Source organism: Oxyura jamaicensis, chromosome 5, assembly GCF_011077185.1.
Source record: "Oxyura jamaicensis isolate SHBP4307 breed ruddy duck chromosome 5, BPBGC_Ojam_1.0, whole genome shotgun sequence".
Taxonomy (NCBI): Eukaryota; Metazoa; Chordata; class Aves; order Anseriformes; family Anatidae; genus Oxyura; species Oxyura jamaicensis.
In genome coordinates this window covers 31648519-31668302 of record NC_048897.1, presented here as the reverse complement: position 1 = coordinate 31668302, position 19784 = coordinate 31648519, and the positions used below count along the sequence as shown (strand labels likewise).

Sequence of the window (19784 nt, the reverse complement as noted above, 5' to 3'; positions counted from 1 at the left end):
ATGGCTATTAAAGGTTTTTTTTTCCGTGGTTCAGTAGTCCATATCATGAAAAGTGGCAAATCTTAACTCTCCCTGTGGTGAGAGTATCAAAGCTACAGTGAGACCAGTGAGATGTCATTCTCCCAGAAGAAACTAGAGACCCTGAGGACTAGGGACAGGGGTCAAAATAATGTCAATCCCAAACTGAATGGATTGTTCCCTGTTAAATCTGTATGTATTTGATGCTCACAGCTATTCATTCACCCTGTGCAGAAAAGAATCCCAATAAACCAGCTGCTGGTAAGGGAAAAGATAAAGAGAGTATTTAAAACAAGTATGCCTACATGTTCATCATACTGTGATGCAGACAAGACTAGATGAGAAATTAGCTGTATAAATTCCTGCATCTCCTGGCAAGACACAATTGATTCTCTTGATGAACTGGTTATGAATTTCAAGCCAATATACTTGTGATTTTTAACTCAGGCTGCAAGAGCACCGTGATTCAGATCCCAATGACCCAGTTATTCTCCCAGCTGCCATTCACCTACAAAAGTGACATCAAGATACACTGTCAGGGAACCGGGTAGGGGATACTTCATCTTCACATAGGCTTAACCTAGGTGTACCTAAAATTCTAGTTGTCATGTTATTAGGGAAAGAGTGACAAACTAGATATTTTAAGACACCAGAAAACAGTTGTGTAAACTCAAGAATGAGGAAAAGCAAGAGATTTCATTTAGGAAACAGTGTGCAAACACACCAAAGACGCACTCGGAAAGATGGTAATATATTTCTGAAAGACCACAAGGAACTAAGATGGGAAACACTAAGGTTTCTCTCCTAATCAAGCTTCTTTACCATGAGATCTCCACAGCCAGTGGAATCACTCCTCTGTGGATGTGGTGACAGCTTCCAAATACGTACCAGCAAAATGAGGAAGGGAGTTTGCAGGGTAGAACCAGTCAGGGATGACAGGGAGTGTCCTTGGAGGCTCCACAAGGTCCATAAACATGGAAACCCTCTACTAATGCAGCAGTGAGAGCACTGCCAACGTGCCCAGGAGAAACCCACATACACTTTTTAGAGGGCAAAATGATTTGAACGTTTCCAGAGAGCCAGCCTGTGACAAGAAAGGCATGATGGTAGGTCCCCAGGCAGCCCCTTCCTCAGGAGCGAGGTGCCTGGCACACTGTCAGCAGAGCCCTGCAGATGGCTGCAGAGCTCCTGCAGCTCCTACCTACGCTGGAGCAATGGGCAGCTGGGGGCAAAGCCTCCAGCCTGTCCCCCACCAAGGGAAGCAAAACTATTGTCCTTCCAAACGAAGGACGTTTCCAGCTACGCTGCCTTTATTCCTACCCAAATCTGACAGCCAGTCCACCTGCAGGCTGAGTATCAGTGTCTAACCTCCCAAGGATCCTGCATGCCATGTCTTCCCACCTTCTTCTCTCCCTCTCACGTGTTACGTGATGTATCTCTGCAGGGACAGGGTCAGGTTTTGCATCACAAAATTTTGGGAGCACATCTTTCCTCTACCTCATGGGGGTAAAGATTTTTTTTCTGTGACCGCCTTCTACCAGTTACATGCTCTGAGTGCAGGGCAGCCTGATGTCTGCACCATCGCCCTGTGGTCAGCTACCCAGCACAGGCAAGCTGATGCTCAGTGCAGTTTGGTGCCTTCCTTGAAAATGCCAGCCAAGGCAAGGAATCATGAAACATTCCTTTACGGTATTTACCTGGTCCATTTTCAATCTGCATGCTTCTGAATCAAATAAATTATCTCCTAAAAGGGAGTCCAGAACTTATAATAGACACCAACTGCCCAGCCTCTTTTAATTCATGCAATATTAGACTCGTTAGTCATCAGGATAACAATCCCATTTGCAAATCAGCTTCCTTGATCAGATAACCAACGGGACCTAGTACAATATCTATTAGTCCAACAACATCAGCACCAAGATATATAACTGCTTCTGTACAAAACCCGTTCTTCTAATCCTTCTTAAACTCAACAAGACTGATTGGTTTTTATTATTCATGAATTAATTTTTAACTCTTGGTCCAACAGGGGAATTGAATCTATAACATTTTGCAGAGACTGAGGCAAAGAAATGGTATTGTGAAAAAGCAGAGAATCCAAAAGCAGGTATTTTTTTTTCTTCTTTCAACCAACCACGGGGGGGGGGGGGGAAGCTGCATCTGTTTTTCCCTGAACACCTGGGGTGAAAATTCTAAGGAAAATGAGCGCATTAAAGCGAGTATAAATACCACATCACTGTACTGCAAGAGCTTTTTTTTTTTGTTGTTTCATAAATATGTTATTAAAAATGGCTGTAGAATTAAATTTGTTTGTACTTTTAAAAACAAGTCCATGTTAGAACACAAAAGTAGGGAGATTTCTATAGTTACAGTCTGTATTATCAGTGGTACAGTGCTCATGGCCACAGTTAGGGCTGATAGTTCCCTCTGCAATGACAGTCCCCTAACTGTAATTGCTGGAAGAAAAGCACCTGCACTGTTTTAAAGTAAGGAAAAACAACAAACCACATCTAAAAGAATAAAAAGAGAATGATCAGAAACACTGTAGGTATTGAAAAACAGAAAGCACATTCCATCTTCAAATAACTTTCTAAGCAAGGCATTCCATAAGGAAAGCAAACTACATTCTGCGCCTTCCAAAAACAAGAAGGCACTGAAAAAGAAGAAAAGAAAAAAGAAATGAGAATAAAAAAGAAGTTTCCAAAATAACCAGAATAGCAAAAAAAAAAAAAAAAAAAAAAAAAAAAAAAAAACTAAATAGAATTAAAAAAAAATAATAAATCAACAAACAAAAATCCAAACCGATGACTTTTTTGGTTACGGCACAAGAGCCCAGCTTTATCTGGATAATGTTATAGCGGGATCTGTGTCCTGTGCGTTGTTTTTCAAATTCCCCTGTGGCATTTTATTTTTTTAAAAATATTTGCTTATCTTTAAAAATCACAGATTCTAATATGCATTGATTTGTAAACAGAGCATCTATTTGCAGTTGTTTAATAACACCTAACCCCATGTACCTACTAATTACCTACTAAGTCCTAACAAAAACACTAAGTATTTTTAAGCACATATGTTAACGTATGGCGTATTTGGACGGCATTCTACTTTTATTGCACACCTTCCATGCAAGGCTATCAGATTTACAAACTTTAATTAAAAAAGACTCAGCACAACTGTGTGATGAAGACAGACTTACCTATTTGTAGTATTTACGCATTTATAATACATGCATACTCACATGGAAATACACAACTGCATGCAGAAAGACTTGCGTATGGGTACGTACGGATAACTGAGTGAAAAAATACACATACACAGCCTAGTACAAACATGTCGTTATATCTAAAATGATCAATTTCATAGATATTTCTGTTTACTTACAGTATGTGCACATGCGTTTAAAAATAAGTATGCACGCACACATCCAGCTATGCGTACATTCATACACTTACAGATCTCTACGCAAGAAAACCGTTTCTGTCACACTTTGACTCATTCTAGTCCTTTACAGTGTGCTTGGTGCCACTACGCAACTTGCATCAATTATTCTGAGGGAGACGCATCTGGCATCATCTATGTAAAGTAATACATACAGACACGTCAATGCACTTAACCATCATTTTCAGAAGGTCACATTTGCTACAATCTACTACAGCAAAAAGAACCCACAAGAAGCAAAGTTAGCACCCTTCACGAAGCCCAAGCATGAAACGCAAGTCCCAAGGTCGGGATTTCTGTGGCTTTGAAAGAAAGGCTGGATTGTACCTGTGGCCCCCTCCCTGCCCCTGTCCCTGGGCAGGCTGCATTGCGGGCTGCATAGAACCGCTCGGAAGTCACTGCTTAATGCAGTTAGGTGTAGGGACAGCTCTGATCCATCCAGATACTTCTGCACTACAGACAAACCTGATAATAAAAAACCTCTACTAAAGGGTGTCAGGCAATAGGCAGCAGGGCTTTCAGTTCCACAAGAATGGCCTCAGCATCTCCCTGCACCATTACCCCCTTAGTCTCCAAAAAGGACCCAAAAAACTCTATCAGCAGAAACACAAAAACTACAAAGTAACTAAATCAAACTCAGAAGCAAAATGTAGAAGCAACATCCTGTAAGTCTGAAAAAAGGCTGAAGAACTGAATTTTTGTTCAAGAGAATTAAATACCTCTTATTCCTCTACAGCACTTTCTGAACTGTTTAAAACTAGATGGCATTTGCATGCCATACATAGTCCTGAAACAAAGAAAAATAAAAACACTAAAATTCCTTAAAATTTCTGTATAAATTGAAGATTGCTTTAAAGAATAAAAAGCAAAGTATAAAGGAAATGTATACATTAAAAACCTATAAAGGCTAATTCTGCCTCTGTGCACCAGAAAAAAAATCTAAATCAAGTCCCTGAAATCAGTAACACTCTATATTCTCCCTCGTCATGTTGCCAAATCTGTGAAAATCTCATCTAGATGGCATAATTTCTTACATCAGGAAATAAATAATATGGCTGAGAATGAGAAAGTTGTCAGATTGACTGAATAAAAAAAAATACACAGAAGACTACAGAAAAATAAAAACCGTTGAACAATATTTCTGCAGCGTCCTTTAATATTTTAATATACAAAATGGTGTAAATTTCAGTGAGAAACCTGGTTTGTGATTGTTCACATCAGCGTGTTTTTAAAAATGTACCAGCGGCAACTGATAGAAAATCGTATTCCTGTCTTATTTTCACCCAAGTGTTCGCACATTCTAAAAATGACCACCTCCATATGCAAAATCATAACAGGAGAATTGAACATTTTTTAAAGCTGTTCTTTTGACCTTTCTTTTGAGTAAAAGGACAGCGAGACAATACACTCACCAGCATTGTTCACGGTGACGGCTCCATCACCGGAGATTGAGGGCCATTATTACTAAAGGGAACTTTAAAGTGCCAGGAGAAAAAGGGGAAAAATTAGAAAATAACACTTCTTAATATGCCATATGTACCAGCAGCCTTTCAGAAGAGTAGACACAGAGCAACAAGACATCTTCATGTAAAAACAGCTGCAGTAAAATAGACAATCAATGCAAAACAAAAGGTACTATGATAAGACATTGTCTCCTATCTTTACGCAGGATACTCTGAACTGGAGGTCCCAGACACACTCCCACCTACTACATTATAGGCTTTCCTAATTTAAGAAAAATATAGGACCCTTAAAATACATTGTAAATCCAACAGCATTTCAAGGATTGGAAAAGGAAAATCTGGACTGAAGGTAAGGGGTTCTCATCAGTGTCTCTCACCCTACCAAGAACAAACTAGAACAGGCTTCCTTTTCCTTGCCAGCTTTCAACAGGATGCAATATTTGTGAGATGTCCTTACAGCCACAACAAAAATTGTATGAAAACAGCCACACATCTCTATGGTTAATATATTTCCTCAAACATACACAAAAATGCAAGAATAAATAAAGCCCTTTCCAAAACAAGAACAGTACTACCACTGCCATTTTATTACAACTTCAGTCTTATCTTGAAAACGAAAAATAAAAGAAACAAGTTGATATTTGCATGAAAAAGCAAGAGAGTCCTCTTTTCTTTATATACACACATTTGTGACTTTATGAATGGATTCTGTGCTATTCACTAAATCCTTATGGAGCAGGAATATTTTTTTGTAGGACGACAAAGTCAGCCTAAGGGTAACTGTATGGAGATTTGCTGGGATTCCACAAAATGAACAGGATTTTTTATCCATTTTTTCCTCCCCCATTCAGAAAGGGAGTGCAAGAAAATTCCAGCTCAGCAGGGACACAGAGCCATCGCAGGTTGTGTGATAACAGCTTGCCACCTGCTTTTCGCAAGTTGTCTCTGCGAAGTGCAAGGGGCACTGAATAGTAACGTTGCCTGTGGTGATAGGAATGCACTGAACAGCTCAGTATGCAAAAGCACTTACTGGTACACAGTGCTCTTCACAAAGGGCATTGCAGAATGCTTTCCAGACTGTGTCAGAAATGCTAGGAGAGAAAGTATCAGTGCGTGCGTTGCGGGAGAAACATAAGCGCTTGCCATCACAATAAAAGAAGGTATTAGCAAATACAGGTACAAAGCTGCTCATAGAGAAAAAAAAAAAAAAAAAAAAAAAAAAGACACCTACCAAACAGCAAACTTAGCAGCAGTCAGACCAAAAGGAGCATTTCTTCGCAAGAGCAGCAAGGGTTAACAGTGGCATACAAGCTCCCGTCTGGTCAAGATGGGGTCAAACGATGTGCAGTGAAAGTTTCAAGTCCTCAATCCCCAAGAGCTTGTTTGCTAATTACATTTGCAATTACAAACATGACAAATATATTAATATACAGTACGTTCCACCTTGAGCAGGCATGTTTCTCCTCACAGACAGTCAGTGCCAGCAGCCACACTCGTGAGCCCTGGAAGAAGCAAAGTACACTGTGCTCCAGAGGCAAGGATCATTTTGTGGGCACCTCTCTTGCTCTGAAGAGTCAGGGCAAAGCCTGAGAGAGAGGCAGCATAGAAAGGATGGACAAAGACTCAGAGGAAGTTACTATACAATTTAATTCCTAATAAGTAAAACTCACCAGCTGAAGAACTATTAGTAATAAATAAAACTAAATTACGTGCTGTTCCTGGTGGCAGGCACCAAGCACTTTGCACATGCAAGCCACGCAGAGATGACTACATTCCCAACTCAAAAGCAGCCAATACTCAGAAGACTGAAAGAAATCAAGATTTTCCTATTTTCAACAAGGTCACCATGAATGAGTAGTGCTAATATCTTCTTTGTTAATTCCCTTCGCTACACAAACAACCATCTGATTCACAGTTTTCTGTGGAAGCTCTGATCTTGCTTTTTTTTCCCCCAGTTTCTATAGCAGCATTACCTAGGAACCTCACTGCTGGGTACTGGACAGATGCTAAATTTACTTCCTCACAGTGCACAAACTAAAAATTCTGTTGTGTTCTGCCTGTAAAGTTAACGTCAGTAGACCCGTGGAATAAAAAATAGGTCTTACTGGGAAGAATTTCCCAGTCTCCGCAATCTGCGATGGAACTATGGCTTGTAACACCAGTGGCTGCTACGACCCCCGACTCCTAAACTGAGAGGCAGGAATTCGAAGAAGCTGGGGAAAGGATTTTGGCTTTTAGGTCCAAGGCTTGTCACCATCTTTTTCTACTTTTCCACTCTGAAGCAATTCTACCCCGGCCCCACAGAAATTGGGAAGTTCATCTGGTCTCAGCTTTAAGCCCTTTACCTTCTCCCTTCTTCCATCAGCTAAGAGCGCTTGTGTCCTTTGAGCCCTGGCAAAAGTGACAGAGACCCACTGATATAATGCACAACAGAACTTCTTACCGAACTAAAATCATTTGAAAAACATGGGATATTTCAAGTGATGTGAAATTCTGAGCAGTAGAAGCAGAGCAGAAACAGGGCTAGGGAGTAACAGCAAAAAGGGCACCAAGGATAGAGCAACGTTCTCTGGGAGAGGAAGAAAACGGGATGTGAAATCTCTGCCACAGCAACTTTCTCTGATGCAATTGCTCCTAAGTCTTTCCCCTCTCAGGCTAAATGCAATATTTATTGATTACTTCAAATCAATGCAATGAAAAAATCCTATTTTTTTAAAATATATTGATCTTTCCATATTTCTCAATAATTGATAATGATTAGACCATCTTTACTTTTACAAACGGAATTGGAAGAGGAGGGAAAAGTTGATACAAATGCTGTGAAGGTACCAATTTCCTCATCAGCCTTGTGCTCAATACGCTTAGTGTACCAAGACCCCATTCTGTGATGGGAACCTAGTCAGGAACCCCGCAACTAGGCCATTTCCCTTACAGAGGTTTTTCAATTCAGTCTGTCAATAAAACCCACAGCTCCCTCCCCATTCTCCCCAGTTAACAACTCCTCCTTATCCCAGATTTTCAGAGACAGTCAGAGCAGACCATTGCATTCAGCTTCTCTGACTCAGATTTCCTCCCATTCACAGAATACGGACATTTCCAGTAACCTCTCAAATTAAGTCACATTTCCTCAGTCAGTGCATTAGAGTCAGTGACAACAACTTCGTCAATTCTCTTCTGCAGAGTCCGGAATTTGGTCTTTCATTGACTTAAAATTCCAGTGTTATACCTTTCCGTCTCTCTATCAAATATATCAGACATCCCTTTCAACTTTTCCTTCTGCTCATAAAATAATTTTCATTTTTATCAGATCAGTGACTCATGTGTCTTTCTTGTACATCAGAGGAAACAGTGTAAGAGACATAGCATCTGGCAGGATGCCCTTATTTGCCAATGATTTTTATTTTCCCTTCATTATGGTTACTTGGTCAGTTTCTGTCTGTCATGTAGAATATTAATTAGAAATACTGATAGGACTACAAAACTGCCATCTCTGTTTCTAGTAGCAAATCTAACTAGGCAGAAAAAAAATCTCTGGGACATGGAAGTTAAGCTAAAAAAGTAAAACTGCCTTATTTCACTCCCCTCTGAAATAGCCTCAGCTTTGTATACGAGATACACGTAACACCGATATTCAGCATGACTGTATGCATGTGCATATAGCTACACATAGGTATTTCTACATGCACACTTGCGTTTGTGTGAATATAACCCCATATTTGTTATGTCCGGGTGCATATTCCTGGTGCCTGCACGCGCGTTCCCTTCCCGCCGTACTGCAGACAGACGTTGTCAGCACAGTGTAACTAATGTATTCTCGCCATATGCCTCACCTGAGAGACAAACCGCAGGTACAAATCGTTGCCTTTGTTAGTTTCCCAATTCGAACTCATACAAAAGGTTCTTCCTTGGAGCTGCACCACCTACCCCAGGAATAATTTGTCCAAAAGTCAGCACCAAAAGGTAGGACGTGGTTGCTTAAGCGTGGATTCCTGTACGAGAAACCAAACACGTACACCGCCGTAGGACACATGCACGGAGGGTCAGAATTATGCATAAGCGTTTTCTTACTCTCACTACAAGACCCTGCACTGAGGGAAACCACACAACTCACTGACCAGAACTTCCTCAGGTTCCTGGTGTAGGCATTCAGCTCAACACACACAGGCAGAGGAAAGGGAACTTTCACTGCTTCAGGAAGACAAATCCAAAACCTAAAGAGCACAATCAGGGACAGTGAATTCCTTTGCTCAGATACTTTTTGTTCAGTCATGGGTCTGTTACAAACATTAAGTTCTTAAACTCCAAGGTGAAGGGAGTCACTTTGCCTCTCCTTTGCCCTATTCATTCTCTCTCTTCTCTCTCTCTCAATAATTGCAAGGTGAAATACAGTTTCCAGGTAACTGTATGGATCCCGTATTGAGTGACCACGTCCACTTCTCTTCCCCCCGTTATTTCCTATAGCCTAACAAGCAACTAAACGAGAAGAGGTAGTTTGCAATATTTTTAAATTCACTCTTAATTTAAGGTTTAATTTGACTAAAAATGCTGCACACATAATTTAAAGCACTTTTTTTTTTTTTTTTTAATGAGGAAAATAACTACGAAAGTCCTTTTAGTGGCTAAAAAGCCCAGCAGTCAGAACAATGAGTAGATCAGTTCCATAAGGATAATACGCTCACACAACTAGGTAGCAATCCAGGCACAACTAAAATCCCTGTATTTATGTGATATGTTGACAATTTAATTGTCTTACAGTGAGAGGAAGAAATGGCTAAAGAGGTATATATTGGACCAACTTTTACCCTCAGCTATAAGAATGCTATCCGAAATCTAACCTCAACAAAACCAAAATGTAAACCAAAGCAGCACCTGACACACTGCACATACACCTTTAATTACACTGTGTTTTTAAGGCTTCTCATACCTTTTCCTTCTCTCAATAACTTTTTTTCAGACTTAGCCATATTTCCCTGCATCATAGCTATACTCATCTAATTAAAAAAAAAAAAGAGAGAGGGATCAAGATTTTTAATTCATATTTCTTGGTCTCCCTTCCCCAGCCTCAGCAATGTTAAAAAAAGGATAGCTGGCACACAGAACCAAGCCAAGCACTTCTCTAAACTGACAGCACTCCGACACTTTCTCATCTCAAAATTCAGCCCTCCATGCCTACTGTAAAGCTGTAGGGGCTCAGTGGCACTTTCCCCAGGGCCACCTTCATCTGTCTGCTCTGCAGCCAAAGAGTTGTGAACATGGGCAAGGCGCCCTTGACATTACTGGGAGCTGCCTGGGAGCCCGTGGCGAAGTAGCAGGGGTGAACAGTAATCCCCCACGCAGATTCTTTCTTATTGTTTTCATGTTGTTTGAGTTCTTTTTCTCAATTCCCAAAGTAGAACAAATAAAAGGAAAAAGTTAACAGACAACACAGTAAGTGATAATGATCTAGCTTTTGGTTGTGGCATTTTGTTTATTTTTTTGTTTTGTTTTGTAATGAAGGTAAATGCACTTTCTATTTTTGACTAAATATTACAAGACTCCCAGCGGCATGCGGAATACATTTCCCTTAAGAAACTGTTTGTTTATTTTTAATTCAAAATGGAGCAGCCACAAGTGAAGCACCAGTGGGGAAAGGAAAATCACATGGGTTAGATTATTAATTTGTATTAACAAAACTAAGTCTCATTTTAATGAAACTGCTGGAAGCAGGGGATTAAAAGAAGGAGAAATGTGTATAAGGACAGACGGAACATAGGCAAATGAGACAGAGAGACAGGTAAAAGACAGCTGTAATAAGACAAGAGAGGTAAGTATCATTGTGGGGGGTTTAAGTGTTTACATTTTACTAAATACAAGGTGCTCTTCTGAAAACAAAAGCAATGAGACAAAACTGCTTCACTCCCACCTCTGATGACACCACAGAACCTGTATAGGTGACACACGGATTATTAACATGCAAGCACACAAAAGGGGTCTCAGCTCAGGCTGAGATTTATCGGAGCGGAGAAACGCGTGTGGAAATGAATCGTTCCAGCCAGCTGGATACAAACGCTGAAAAGATTTCGCCTTGTTTCCTAACTTCCCCGAAAGGATCGAGCCAAACTTAGCACGTTAAAGTGGTTTTGAACGCGGCATCGGCAGGCACAGCCCAGTTCGGAATACAAAGAGCAGTAGCAGGTGCTAAGGTATGTGTGTGCCAGCGGTCCCAGCTCGGGATGCCTGCCTGCTCGCCAGCCCTCCAGCTTGCTCCACTCTTTCGCAGGGCAGGCTACCCGAATAGAAAGCCGTGGGAAAGTACATTTCCAGAGGGGATTTCAGGTGAAAAACGGTCTCTTTTTCTTTTTTTATTTTTTCTTTTTCTTTTTTTTCTTTAAAAAAAAAAAAAAAAAAAAAAAAAAGAGAAAGAAAGAAAGAAAGAAAGAAAACGCGCCCACTTCCTGCAATTTCCCACGCACATCTCCTTGCAGACGCCTGGCAGTAACTCATCTAATAAAAAACCCCGGCACCGACGGAAAGTCAAACTGCGCCGGCAGGACCGCGGCGCTGAGCGCTAGCAGCCGGCTCCCAGCTGAGGCATCGCGGCCCCAAGTTGCACGGACAGGAGCCGAGAGCCCAACGGAGGCGAGAGCCCAACGCGGCCAGCCCCGGGCGCTCCCCCCGGCGGCGGCCAGGCTGGGGGTCGCTGCCCTGCCCCGTCCCGTCCCGTCCCGTCCCGCCGGCCCCTGCCCGCCCCCGGCTCGGCACGGCACGGCACGGCACGGCTCGGCTCGGCACACTCACTGGTTGTGGTAGCCGAGCGGGTCGGAGATGCACAGCTCGGAAATGTCCATCAGTCCAGTTTGAGCATTCCCGGTCGGAGGAGAAAATTAAAAATAAAAATAAAGAAAATAAGGAGAGAGAAAAGAAAGAAGAAGAAAAAAAAAAAAAAAAAAAAAAAAAAAAGGCAGGCAGGCAGGAGACGGCGCGGGGGAAGGAGCGAAGTGGCCGAGCCCGGCGGAGCGGGCGGCAGCTCCCTGCCGGGCGGCCACGGAGCGGCGGCGGGAGGCGGGCGGCGGGCGGCGCGCAGGACCCGGCCACGGGGGATTTGTCCGGCCCGAGCCCCGCTGTAGCTTTAACGCCGGGAGCCGGCAGGAGCCGGCAGGGCGGCCATTGGCTCCCGAGCGGGGGCCGGGCTTGCGGGGCGGCTGGGGGAGGCACGGCCCGGGGGGGCCGGGGGGGCGCCGGCAGCGGGCCCGCAGGCGCCGCGCTCCCCGGGGCAGGGCCGGCGTTGGCGCCCCGGGGACAGCAGCCCGCAGCCCTGTCCACGCGTGGCACGGCCCCACGCGTGTGCCCGCTCGGTCCCCGGGAGGGGCGCTGGGGTGGCAGCGTGCGGCCCCGGGCACACGCGTGTGCCGTGGGAGCAGCCCCACACGTGCAGCCGCGGCACACGCAGCTCTCCGCGTGGAAGGCACTTCGGAAGCTCTGCCTGTACCACGGGCTGCCTTCGGTCAGGGGGTCTCACAATTCCCACGCGCGTTTTCACACCTGTACGATTTCACTGCACGTACCACGGTGATACCATAACGCAGGAATCTCGCTGAAGAAGCACACAAGCCTCTCCGACACAAGCACTGACAGCCCAGCTCACGCAGAGGTGTCCTACAGGCGGTACCTGGCCACTGCTGCCAACCCTTCGCCTGCCCACCTGCATTCATGCAAACCTCACCTGTCCCCCCTTCCACACTTCACCTTTATAAATCAGTCAAATATATCGAAATTACCTTCACTGATAAACTAGAGGCCTTTTTAAGTGGGAAATACAAACACCTTAAGACATTGCTCTCCTGTATCAAACAAACAAAAAGTGCTGGAGCTAAAAGGTTATTCCTTAATACAAGACACAGGATCTAAGCTGAGGTGAATGTAACACACCGGGAGAAGCAATGAGCTCCCAGAGCTTTTCAGATGAGGGGGCCTGTACAGCAAAGCAGAAAAGGCACTGTGGTTCAGTGGCAGCAAGCACTAAATTGTACAAAAAGTTTTTGTACAAAAAGTTTTAGTCTGATCAGTATTTGTAGAAACTTGAAGCAGATCATATTCCAAAAAGAGGAATGGTCAAAGTCACGGCCAGTGCAAACCATCTCCTTCACCGCACTATACCATCTACCAGAGATCTTAGCCACTATAGAAAATGCAACAAAAATACCACACAGAGCAATGGTATGCCCTGGTGTGCCCCCCAGCTGTGGGGGACAAGTTGGGTGACTGATCAACTTCCCTGAAGATAAGGCAGCCTAAGGATATCAGAACGGAGCGACACAAATGAGAAATCTGTTATGGTGGCAGGCTTCTGCGAAGAAGTTACAGAAAGCAGATACTAGGAGACAGAGCAAGGACCCATCCACAGTTTTATAAGCACGGCAGAATCTGCTCACCTGAATGCTTCAGGTGACGCAAAATTCAGACCATACATCCTTCCAGGAAGCAGGATTAAAGCGAATGGAAATGTACACACACGTCTTTGCACACCCAAGTGATACATCAGCACTCTAAGATGCTTTAAATTATAACGAGGCAGAAGACAAGGGCTTGGGGGCAGCACAAGTAGGGCCGAAGACTGTCGAGAAGAGTCTCACCATCCATGCTGGGGAACACCTGATTCAAAGAGAGGCAAGGAGGAGGAAACCAGCACCAGGGTGGTCCCGATGTGCAGTAGCACTGGAGGCTGGGGAGGCACACAGGGCCAGGACCCAGATAGGCTACAGCCCAAGAGCATCCAGGATGCTTGCAGGGAGCTGGTTTTGACTGAAAGTGATTTTTTTTTCCAGAAAGATGCTCCCCAGCTGCATCCCAGGTGTGCACAGACTGGGGTGGGCTCTCAGTGAATGGGAGACCGGGGGAATGGCCCGGCAGGCAGGTTCTGCTCGCCCAGCAGCCGGTGTTTTAATTTGGCTCTCTAAATTTTATCCAGGCCGAGGTGAGGCAAGCAGGGGCCCATGTGATCGCCTGGCACAAGGTCCATGGGGCCGAATTAACTGATACGGGCAGCACAATGGTGGGTTTGTGCTCTGGAAATGGGCTGCTGCTGACAGAGAACTCCCCGGGTAAGGTGGGTATTTACAGAGTGGTGCAGAAATGTAACATTAATCTCTTCTGACCCAGTGCAAACAAACAAATGGCACTTTCCCCACCCTGAGAGGAGCTGTGCAAAGGCCTGGCTCTTCCTTTCTCAGAAGGCTGGAAAGGAATTATCGCTGCCGGCCATGCCTGACCTGTGAGCTTGAATTCCTTATGGAAGGGGACAAGAGTCCTGCGGGCTGGCTTTGGAACTTCAGGAGGCTTCAGCGTCCTCTGCAAGCCCCCTGCTTGCTTGAGGTCTTCTCACAGCTTTTGCCAAATTCTCTTCCCCCCCAAGAACAAAGAAGGAAACATTGATCCCGACACAGCCTCCCTTCTAATGTGCATTGTGAAAAAATAGCCAGAACAAGGACTCAGATTAGGCTGCCAGATCTGAAAGCCAGAAGTCTCAGTTTGGGTAAATACAAGGCAGAATGGCGCACACAACAGAAAAGCAAGCTGCCCCTGCAAGCACAGCCTTCCTTTGCTGGCCTGACCAAGTTCTGTCCTGGTAAGTGCGACCTGGTGGGATAACAATCATAAGGCAGCCTCTGGATGTTGAGGCCCCCAGTTCTTCTCTCACCGATCCCAATGCAGAGCAAGGGCTTTCCATCAGTGCTAGCCTAGGACAGAGCCCAGCCCAAGCACAGATGGAGCTGCAGCAGCACCAGGTCTTTGAGCCATGCAAACCCCCCCCTCCCAGGGCAGAAAGCAAGAATTGCAAAGACATCTTTTGTACTTTCGCCATTTCTTCCAAGAGACGACAGATTAAAAACTTCTTTAGAACTTCTCCCCCCAGCTTTTAATGACTATGCTATTTTTGATGGATTAGCTTTTTTACTTTTTTTTTTTTCCCCTCCAATTTTTATTATGGAAATAATGATCAACTTTCCAGCAAGCTGACTGATTGACTGACAGAAATTTCATTTGGACTAATATAGGAGCAACTTGCAAATCATGCCAAACAAACCTGATTTTATGAGTTGATAAGGTTATTTTTGTGAATAAATACAGCAGAAGGAGATATCCAGTTACTTTCAAGGGTTTGGGATTATTATTTTTTTTTCCTTTTAAGAAGGCCATACTATTGTATTCTCACAAGGAAGTCAATGAGGAGGTACAAGGAGGTACACAGGGCAAAAACCATACAGAATTAGGAGGGCTAAGATGGGCAGACAGACTTGTTTAGACACACTCTTGTCTTGTCTGGTGGGGAAAGAGGAGCTCAATAAGAAGCCTTTCCCAGCTTCCAACTCATTTAAGGAAACAACAGTTACCCAGAGACCATTGGGATGAATTTAGAAGACAACCCTTTTACACTTCAGAGGCCAATAGTACTGCTTGGGCTTCACAGAAGTTACTGCATTGCATGCCCTGATCCCTCTGCTTTGCAAGGAGGTTAGTAACTGTGCAGAGAAACTTGGGTCCTCTGAGCACAAGTCCCTGCTCACTGGTGGGCATTCACCACTCCCACATATATCATCCCCTTGCTCCACCTATCTCAGATACAGACTCAAACCATGTGGACAAAACAACCTTTGTTTTGGGGCTCAGTTCTATTTTCCCTTACTATGCCTACATAAAACAGTTCCCTCTCCCCACCAAACACAATTTGTTGTTCTCCACCAAGCTCCATATTGATTTTTGTTTCCTCCAAAAACTCTTAATTGGCCTCCTGAACAATATACTCCATCTAAAAGGCATCACCACCATCACTGCTAAGCTCAACATCTATTTAAGCAGAAAATAGTTTTCACAGTGTTATTTTTAAATAACTGCCCATCTGAACATCCTAAAACATGCTTCAAGCATTACCTAGTCTTGGAAACAATAATTCTCAACCTATAGATGTCAAATCATATCATAAAGAGGTTATGTGACTTGCCCAAGATCAATCTGAGCAAATCTGCAGCACAGCATGGCTCTGAATATGTATCTTAACCCTTACTGTCCTGCTGTAACTTGGAATTCGCTATCCCCAAAACATGACCTTTCATTAAGTTCTGACTTTTTCCTGTTCCATGTTCAGATACAGAAATGTTAGCAGCCTTAAGACAGACGTAATCCCTCCATCATTAGTGAGAAGTTAAAACTTTCTTTGAATTACCCCTACTTTTGGAGGGTCAGTGCTGATTTTTGTCCATCCACGCCTGCTTTCATCTTTGCAGTGTTCATAGCAGGACAAGCTCTGTTTCCAGAGCAGAACATGTTCCTGTTGGCATCCCAGATGAAAGTGCCCAGATACACACACAAAGATAAGCTCGGAGAAGCCATATTAACTTTTATAGAATTCAAAACAGGGCATCAGAGTAAGAGCAGGCATTGAGTGTTTTACCAGATGGGAAGAGATACTATTCTCTAGATTTTCAAAGACCTCATAGTAAGAAAAATAGTTTATTTTGTATGAGGGAGGCAAGAGAATAAGTTTTATACCTGGGACTATGCCTTCATCTCTCTCTTGCATCATCAGTTTGCTGGTGTATTTGACATGGACTTCCATCCTCCTTACTCAGAAATAGTACAGTTTATCTGCTTTCATGTTTTGTCAATCTACTCTGTCAGCCAGACTTTGCCAAGCTCTTGTTTAACTAAGCAGTCAGCAATCTTCCTCAAGAAAGGTAGGTAATTACCAAAGTAGATTGATCTTGTAGACTTAGATGATCTCAAAGGAGGGCTGTGTTCCAGCTCCAAATTTTGACCTGTTGCTGATCTGTTTCTTGTGATGTATTACAGTAAACCTCAGTTGGGCCACCTTGATTGAGCAGAACATGACCAAGACACTGACTGGAAAGTGATTTTATGCAAACTGACAGCTACACATCATCTACTAGCACACTCACTGCTATTTCCCAGACTCTCTCCAAATTGCAGCAAAGCAGAAATGAACCTTTCCCCAGCCCTAATCCCACGTGTCTGCAGAGCAGCACTTGGGCTATTTGCTTAGCTACCAAGAGTAGGGAGGCAACACTGGGAATTAAGGATTCTTAAAGTTACTTGTTTAGCCACCACAGATCCTTCAGCAGAGACATGACAACCATGACTTTCCCAGTATGGTGGTTCATCCTGTCAGATGGGACAAAATCAAACACCTTCATTTTCTTTCCTACCTGAGTCCACCGGCTTCAAGTTTTGTATTTGAAGAGACCAAGGTGAGAGGTCAGGAGAACAGGGGATGCTTGAGGATGCTTGTTCATTCCCCTAAGATGATTTGCTGCTTCACTCTGCATTCCCATGCACTCTAACCAACCACCTGAGGACCCCAGTATTCACTGTACCAGCTTAACCACTGAGCTGCTCAAAAGAAATACCTGTTTTGTCAACATGAATAACAGTTACATATTGTAATGCTGCAAGGAAAGCATTAAAGCATTTTTGGCATGTGCACTGATAATGCTGAGTGCCTCAGCCCAGAAAAATAGAGGAACTTAAGGAACCAAAACGTTACACCTGTTAGCAAGCATATATCCAACACGGGCTAAGCAGTGAAGATGGAGTATAATTTTTCCAAGTCTGTGACTGAAATGCACCTAAACACATGTAAGATAACCTTTTCTCAGTAACAGCAATAAGGCAGCTGCAGTGGACCATGATTTCCAGTTTGAATTCTACGACGTGACAAAAAGCAGTGGGTATGTGTGCAATTTCCTCTTGAGCTGGGTTCTCTGAGTAGGTAACAGACCTTTTGGAAAGTGATGTAGGACATTATAAAGAAGCAAACCCGTGAAAGGTTTCCATCCAGGGTATATGGCATGAAGAAAGCAAGGATTAAAGGCTTTCTTTTCCCTGCAGGAACCTCCATCTGGCCTCATCTGGGCACAGTCAACAGAAGACTACTGACTTCACATGGTCAGCCAGACCAAATACAGAAGAGTTCACTGACAGTGGATCTGTGCACAAGTGTTTAACAGTGAGACAAAACTGCAGATCCCAAGTGACCTTAGGAAACCTGATGTGTGACAGTCTGGAGAGGAAAAAAAAAAAGAAAAAAAAAAAAAAAGAGATCATCACACAATCAGGACTGCCCTTCTGGTCACCTTCTCCAGCCCCAAAATATTCCAGTTTCTAACAGTAAGGGGTTACAGGGTTTGGCTGAAGCCAGGCATGACAGAGGTCAGCTTCCTTCTGACAAGTGTATCGGCAACACAAAAGCACCAATCCCCCTCTGCTCTGGATCCTCCGAGCAGCTCAGTTAAGTACACCTACACGCTGAAGATTTGTTCTGTACTAACTTTAACGTCTGAACAACAACACAGATTTGTTCACAACTCCCTCTTGAGTATATTTATTATTTGTACAACATTTATTTCACTTTCTGGACAAGAGCAAATTGGAAGTAACAGCTGAGGTTGTGAAATTATTTTATTAGATAGCTTTTATAGGGTTATAACAAACCCTATCCCAAACTTAACATACTTTTAACTTCTGAGTCCCATCAACTGTACCTCATTCAGATACCTGCAATAAAGTGCATATTAGGAAATCAAAAGTCATTAACACTCACACACTATGCCTACATGAATGATCAGCGTTTTGTGGTGCTTTTTCAAAAAATAAATGGAAAAAGAACAAGAAATCCAATCCTTACCTATACCACAAACACTATTTAGGGGTGGCAGGGCAACTCAGAACCATATAAACTTGTCTTCTTTAGCTATACAATATATGCACATACAGGGTCATGAGGGTAGCCAGTCAGAAGGAAACATATGCTGATTACCAGAAAGCTTTTCTATGCAGAGGAAAGGAGAAGCTTCACTAATCAGCCCTACTTCTGCTAAGCAAGCCTGTGTACTCCAAAAGATAGCACTCTCTATCGTGTGAAAATACAGGTTCCTAGATGTCTCTGTAACAGTACTATTGAGGTGACTTACAAGTCTTTAAGTTTCTCAGAGATCCTGGCCCAGAAGAAGTTGTGGGCAGCAATAATGCCATCTCCTGATGGACACAAATACGCATCACTGGATTTCAGCAAATATGCCTTCATCCTTCTTGTGGTGCCAGCTTTGCCATTCTTATGGCAGCATTAGAGAAAATTACTTTCATTATCTCTGTTAAGGCAAACTCAAACCTCAGGCCCATGTGGTCTGAGGGTGACTTTGGTGCTGCAGCCAACAGGTCCCCCCGCGTTTACAAAGGAAAATGTAGTTTTGGTCTTTCACTCATCTCTTGAGCACCTTTACTGTAGTGATGATCAAGGACTACCAACATCCACCTCTTTGCTCCTCTGTTAAATATACCAAGCTTCCATTAAATATTTACAGTCAGATGAAATCAGTAGTACTCTTCTTTTAGACCTTGCTTATCAACATTTGGCAATACTTCATAACTCATGTGGTAAGCAACACAGTAGGGTAGGCTGTATGCCAAGACATACGTATGTATGCTCCATAGCTTGTTGCTAGCAGGTTCCTCCTGGGAACCATACAGCCCAGGGCCAGCACTCCCCTTTGCTGCTTCTTCAGAGTACCAAGAGGCCAAACAGAAGCAAGGCAGAAGGAAGATGATAGGAGAGAAAGACTGTCACTTCTTCAAAAATAGAGGTCCCCAAACCAGCCAATGATGTGGCACCTGGGAGGGCCTTGCCTTGCTCCCTAGGGAGAAGGTACCAGGTGAGGGTACCTGGAGAAACCAAGTTGGGCTTATTGCATAGGAAGAGCCATTAAACTGATTGGTCAAGCACGGTGGTTAAAGCAAAGACAAAGATGTAGGTCATCAGCCTTGATTAGCCAGAAATCATTTGAGTCAAATCCACAACCCATTTGGCATTATAAC

General features: G+C 43.5%; 1 protein-coding gene across 11 annotated transcripts in view; it reads right to left on the bottom strand.

Moving 5' to 3' along the window:
* Window positions 1-19784, bottom strand: part of ESRRB (estrogen related receptor beta) — a 151498-nt gene that overhangs the window by 68035 nt on the left and 63679 nt on the right. The window contains exon 1 of one of the 11 annotated variants that reach the window (XM_035328224.1): window positions 11697-11807. The exons of the other annotated variants lie outside the window; for them this stretch is intronic. Coding sequence (XP_035184115.1) covers window positions 11697-11746 — 50 coding nt within the window. The 5' untranslated portion in view covers window positions 11747-11807. Of the gene's footprint in view, window positions 1-11696; window positions 11808-19784 lie in introns of those variants that run through there. 11 annotated transcript variants of the gene reach the window in all.